Source organism: Garra rufa, chromosome 3 (assembly GCF_049309525.1).
Source record: "Garra rufa chromosome 3, GarRuf1.0, whole genome shotgun sequence".
NCBI classification, from domain to species: Eukaryota; Metazoa; Chordata; class Actinopteri; order Cypriniformes; family Cyprinidae; genus Garra; species Garra rufa.
Window position 1 is genome coordinate 55,766,870 of NC_133363.1, and position 6,022 is coordinate 55,772,891.

At 35.3% G+C, this 6,022-nt stretch overlaps 2 protein-coding genes across 2 annotated transcripts in view; both read right to left on the reverse strand.

The window, feature by feature from the left end:
- Positions 1–3,403: 3,403 nt before the first annotated feature.
- On the reverse strand, positions 3,404–4,715 carry LOC141331169 (uncharacterized). Its single transcript, XM_073836091.1, has 2 exons — positions 4,119–4,715; positions 3,404–3,490 (listed from the first exon to the last, which is right to left on the reverse strand). The coding sequence occupies exons 1-2, from the start codon at positions 4,713–4,715 to the stop codon at positions 3,404–3,406; spliced, it is 684 nt and encodes a 227-aa protein (XP_073692192.1).
- A 112-nt stretch (positions 4,716–4,827) lies between these two features.
- The window catches only part of LOC141331667 (insulin-like growth factor 1 receptor), a 27,553-nt gene continuing 26,358 nt past the window's right edge, over positions 4,828–6,022 (reverse strand). Inside the window, exon 4 of the mRNA XM_073836705.1 lies at positions 4,828–4,925. Within this exon, the coding sequence (XP_073692806.1) occupies positions 4,828–4,925 (98 nt within the window). The remainder of the gene's footprint in view (positions 4,926–6,022) is intronic.

The window sequence follows — 6,022 nt, forward strand, 5'->3', positions numbered from 1 at the left end:
TTTTTTGTTGTTTATGAAATCCCTATGGAGGAAATTAACAGGAAAAATACTTCTTTTGCACATACTGCATATAAAAGATGAACTAATGGTATTCACAGTGAAACAGACCTTCAATAACACAGGCCAAGATGTAACAGGACATCTTGTATCTGTAAATAGATGAACATGGTTAATTCGTCTGTGTCATTAGGGACTCAACAGAGGAAGTAGACAAGACTGCACAAATGGGAGGAAGGGAGGGTGAGGAAGTGATTCATTATTATGGTGTCTGAAAGCAGCTGCTGACTTGTCACCTTTAAGACTCTTACGACTTTTTACCACATATAAATGGACACTGAAGAACAGCTGTCACTCACATAACTAATGGTGCTATTTATATCTTTAATGAAGTCACAGCAAGGTTTTTTGTGCAATGTTGGACGTTGCATCATGAGATTTATTGCTGACATTATGGAATAGTTCAACCAAAATCTGCTGAAAATGTACTAATCCAAGATGTAGATAAGTTTGGAGAAATTTAGCATTGCATCACTTGCTCACCAATGGATCCTCTGCAGTGAATGGGTGCCGTCAGAATGGAGGAAGCGTTATTATAGATTATCCAAGATGTAGGTGATTTTGGAACAGATTTAAGATTTAGAAATTTAGCACTGCATCACTTGTTCACCAATGGATCCTCTGCAGTGAATGGGTGCCGTCAGAATGAAGGAAGCACTATTATGGATTATGGACTCGTATTTTGGCCAGAAACAATGGTTTAAAGGCAAAATGCCTTAATGCTGGATTTGTTTCTTACAAACACACAGATTTTTTCCTTCGAAAGATGTTATTTGATGGAATACTTTTGAATTATTGTAATGTTTTTGTCAGCTGTTCTGATGGCACCCATTCACTGCAGAGGATCCATTGGTGAGCAAATTATATAATGCAAAATTTCTCCAAATTTGTTCTGATGAAGAAACAAACTCACCTAGATCTTGGATTCCCTGATGGAATTTTCAGAAACTTTTCATTTTTTGTGTGAACTGTTCCGTTAAGATAAAAAAGAATTTTAAATATCATTAAACCTGTGTTTTTTTTGTTTTTTTTTGGCTTGAAAGAGACATCAGGCCTTGCATTTCAGAAGAAGAGCCCCACAGAGCTGCTGAAAATGTACTCATCCAAAGAGTAGATGATATTGGAACAGATTTGGAGAAATTTAGCATTGCATCACTTGCCCAGTTAATGGGTGCCGTCAGAACAGAGGAAGCGTTATTATGGATTATGGACTTTGGTATATATATATATATATATATATATATATATATATATATATATATATATATATATATATTGGTCAGAAACGATGGTTTAAAGGCAAAATGCCTTAATGCTGGATTTGTTATTTTCAAACACACAGATTTTCACTTTGCAAGACGTTATTTAATGGATTACTTGTGAATTATTGTAATGTTTTTATCTGCTGTTTGGAATCTCATTCTGACGGCACCCATTCACTGCAGAGAATCTAATGATGTCAAATGATACACTGCCAAATTTCTCCAAATCTGTTCTGATGAAGAAACAAACTCACCTACATCTTGGATTCCCTGATGGAATTTTCAGAAAATTTTCATTTTTGTGTGAACTGTTCCTTTAAATAAAAAAGAATTTTAAAATATCACGAAACCTCTTTATCTTTTTGGCTTAAAAGATGCATCAGGCCTTGAATTTCAGAAGAAGAGCCTCATAGAGCTGCTGAAAATGTACTCATCCAAGATGTAGAAGAGTTTGGAACAGATTCTGAGAAATTTAGCATTGCATCACTTGCTCACCAATGAATCATTTGCAGTAAATGGGTGCCGTGAAAATGGAGGAAGCGTTATTATGGATTATGGACTTGCATTTTTGCCAGAAACGATGGTTTAAAGGAAAAATGCCTTAATGCTGGATTTGTTATTTACAAACACACAGATTTTCACTTTGCAAGACGTTATTAAATGGATTACTTGTGAATTATTGTAATGTTTTTATCAGCTGTTTGGACTCTCATTCTGACAGCACCTATTCACTGCAGAGGATCCATTAGTGAGAAAATTATATAATGCCAATTTTCTCCAAATCTGTTCTGATGAAGAAACAAACTCACCTACATCTTGGATTCCCTGATGGAATTTGCAGAAACTTTTCATTTTTGTGTAAACTGTTCCTTTAAGATAAAAAAGAATTTAAAATATCATGAAACCTGTTTATCTTTTTGTCTTGAAAGAGGCATCAGGCCTTGCATTTCAGAAGAAGAGCCCCACAGAGCTGCGTTTACAGTCTGAGGGGTATTAAAGGATCTCACCTGTGAGAGTTAGTTTACTTTCCTGCCCACATTAATGCTCACTCCGCAGGGGTGTTTCCTTAAACGTGTGAATTACAACGTGGAATGACCATCACAGCTGTCTCTCATTGGGATGCTGCTTAAACGGTAAGGTAAGGTGCACTCAAAAAATGAAAATTAGCCCATTATTTACTCAGCCCCAAGCCATCTTAGGTGTATATGACTTCCTTCTTTCAGACAAATCCAATCGGAGTTATATTAAAATTATCCTGCCATTTCCAAGCTTTAGAATTGCATGGGTGGGTGTTTCTCTTCAACAAACAAGTCCAATAAAGTGCATCCATCCATAATAAAAAGTGCCTCACATGGCTCCGGGGGTTGAATAAAGGCCTTCTGTAGTGAATCGATGTGTTTTTGTAAGAACAATATCCATATTTAAAATGTAATTATCTCTTTAATCTAGCTTGCGCTCACTGTTGTACACGGAAGCAGCTCTGGGCAGATGATGTAGATTATGTTTTGAATATGGATATTTTTCTCACAAAAATGCATCGATTTGCTACAGGAAGCCTTTATTCAACCCCCGGAGCCATGTGAGACACTTTTTATTATGGATGGACGCACTTTATTGGACTTGCTTTGCACTGATGAAGAGAAACACCTATCCATGCAATTCTAATTCTTGGAAATGGCAGGATAATTTTAATATCACTCCGAATGGATTCGTCTGATAGAAGGAAGTCATACACCTAGGATGCCTGGAGGGTGAGTAAATAATGGGCTAATTTTCATTTTTGCGTGAACTAACTCTTTCAGTGGATCTGCTCTATGGTGTACATTGATTAAAAGGCATAATATTGAAATCATTGGTATGTAATGTTAAAAAACAACTCATAAAAGTGATGTAAGATTTTGCAAGGCTTTATTTGCTGGAAAATTGAGATTATAAATATTAATATATTTTTTTAATTGAAAAATATAAATATCTGTACAAACATATTTACAAATATATAAGTCTTAAATTTTCATTATCTTACAAACATTTCACAAATTAATATTTGCATTCAGATCGTGCATTTCAGTCCCTTTTAATCAGCACTATCCGTGGAAGAAATTCTGTTGCTCCAGAAGCCAAAAATCCTGAGCTGGGAATGAAAGGAAATCGCCTTCGACTGGATTCTGAGTCTGGAAAATAAAATAGAGATCAAATTAAGAAAAAGAACAGGAACATTTTTTTATTCAGTTACATTTTTTAAACACAAAAAATGTAATCATTATTATTATAATTTAAAATTATTTTATAAATATGTGACCCTGGACCACAAAACCAGTCATAAAGGTTATTTTTTTAAATTGACTGAATAAATAAGCTTTCCATTTATGTATGGTTTGTTAGAATAGTACAATATTTGAATGAGATACAACTATTAGAAAATCAGGAATCTGAGGGTGCAAAAAATTAAAATACTGAGAAAATCGCCTTTAAAGTTGTTCAAATTTCTTAACAATGCATATTACTAATCAAAAATTAAGTTTTGATATATTTATGGTAGGAAATTGATGATTTTTGGCATAAAAGAAAAATCAACAAATTTGACCCATAAAATGTATTTTTGGCTATTGCTACAAATATTTCTGTGCTACTTAAGACTTTTTGTCGTCCAGGGTCACATATAACAGCTATAAAAGAACAAAACAACACTTAAAAGTACAATATTGGCTATAAAGTATAAATTCGCTACATATTAAAATATTTCATAGTAAGTATTATTTAAAATAGTATATAAATAGTGTTGAAGTACAATGTACATACCTGATAACAGGCCATAGATGGGAACTGCTGAGCTGGTAAACTTTGAGTAACTGAAGGAGTCGCAGTAAAGCTGTCAAACATGGTTGAAGCAGCATTGACCTCGGCCTGGGCTCCACGATTCGCCTCGTCTTCACCAAGTTCGAGCTGAGCAGACAGGCATGAGATGTACTCAATAGTGAGCCGCAGGGTCTCAATCTTGGTCAAGGTTTTTCCAACAGGAGCCACTGATGCAGGCAGGTACGTTCTGAGGTGATGCAAAGCTTTGGTCAGATCCCTCATCCTCAGCTTCTCCCGCTCACTTGCAGTTTGCCGTTTCACTCCAGGGAATTTGGACCTTGGCCGTCCGGTTCTCTTGGACTGCTGGACCTTGTTCTTTTCCTGCTGTGGAAAGATCTGTGGTATGTCTTGTCCTGCTCCACAAGGGTAGGCCGGAGGGGAGAAACTGCAGGAGTCTATGGAAGAGGCTGGAGACAGGCTGCTGCAGGCGCTGTAGTAGCCTGCATCTGACACGGCATAGCTCTGATCCAGAAGGTTCTCGCAGTCAAACAGGAAAGAGCTGCTGTTTTGGAGCTGAAGGGAAGAGCTGGAGATATCCATGGCTGTTGAGTTGAGAAGGTCTTTGCTGAATGAGGTTGTGGTTGCTGGTGGGCCGTGTTACTCCTGTATATATCCTCTGAGAGGTGCGAGTTGGCACCTCAGAGGATCCCAGTCAGTACTTGAGAGGAGAAGTGACACCAGAACTAGGGGGTCTGTGGGAAAGAGGAGCTTCTCCTGCCTCAGATGTGAGGTGTGAGGAGCAGAAACTGCCTGAGCACACAACCCTTGCAATTTTAATTAAGAGATAGATAGATAGATAGATAGATAGATAGATAGATAGATAGATAGATAGATAGATAGATAGATAGATAGATAGATAGATAGATAGATAGATAGATAGATAGATAGATAGATAGGCAGACTGTATATGTGTAAAATGTAAATATTTTACACATATATACATCTACGGTGATATGGAAAAGTTATTTTGCATATATGTGACCCTGAACTACAAAACCAGCCATAATTTGCATGGGTACATTTGTAGCAATAGCCAAAAATTCATTGTATGGGTCAAAAATACTTCTTTTAAGCCAAAAATCATTAGGATATTAAGTAAAGATCATGTTCCATGAAGATATTTTATAAATTTCCTACCATAATAAATATAATTTTATTTTCGATTAGTAATATGCATTGCTAAGAACTTGATTTGGACAACTTTCGATTTCTCAATATTTTTATTTATATATTTTTTTATTATTATTATTTGCACCCTCAGATTCCAGATTTTCAGATAGTTGTATCTCAGCCAAATATTGTCCTAACAAACCATACATCAATGGAAAGATTATTTATTCAGATTTCAGATGATGTATAAATCTCAATTTAAAAAAAATGTACCATTATGACTGGTTTTGTGTTCCAGGGTCACATTTATATACATTGTATTAAAATACTGTTCTAAATTTAAAGAGCAATTTTTTTTATTACATGTATACTTTGTAAAATTAATTTACATGCTCTAAATTACAGACTTAAAGTCACTGCACACTGAGTCCGAAATTTCCGTATGTTTTTTCGTTTTTTTTTTTTCTATATTCGTCATCCATTTCTATCAAAATGCTTGATACGGATGTGAAAAAGCAGAAAACCTGATCTGAATTTTTTTATGATGGACGAAAGTTTTGGAGGCAGTGTGTAAACTCGATTGACATAACGTGAGGTTGTATTTATTTTTTTATGTGCCAAAATTTCGTACAAGTGTGCAATGGCCTTTAGTCTATATTACAGTATAATTAGGTATTGAGTACATTTTTGGATGTTGTTTATTTTTCATATGTGTGTATTTTATATGTAACTAGTTT

Bases quoted from the DNA above. Each gene is read 5' to 3' on its own strand.
- LOC141331169 (XM_073836091.1), bottom strand. From the start codon at position 4,715: ATGGATATCTCCAGCTCTTCCCTTCAGCTCCAAAACAGCAGCTCTTTC. The intron at 3,491-4,118 runs GTATGTACATTG...TTTATTTTCCAG, and splicing joins CATCTATGGCCTGTTATCAG to ACTCAGAATCCAGTCGAAGG.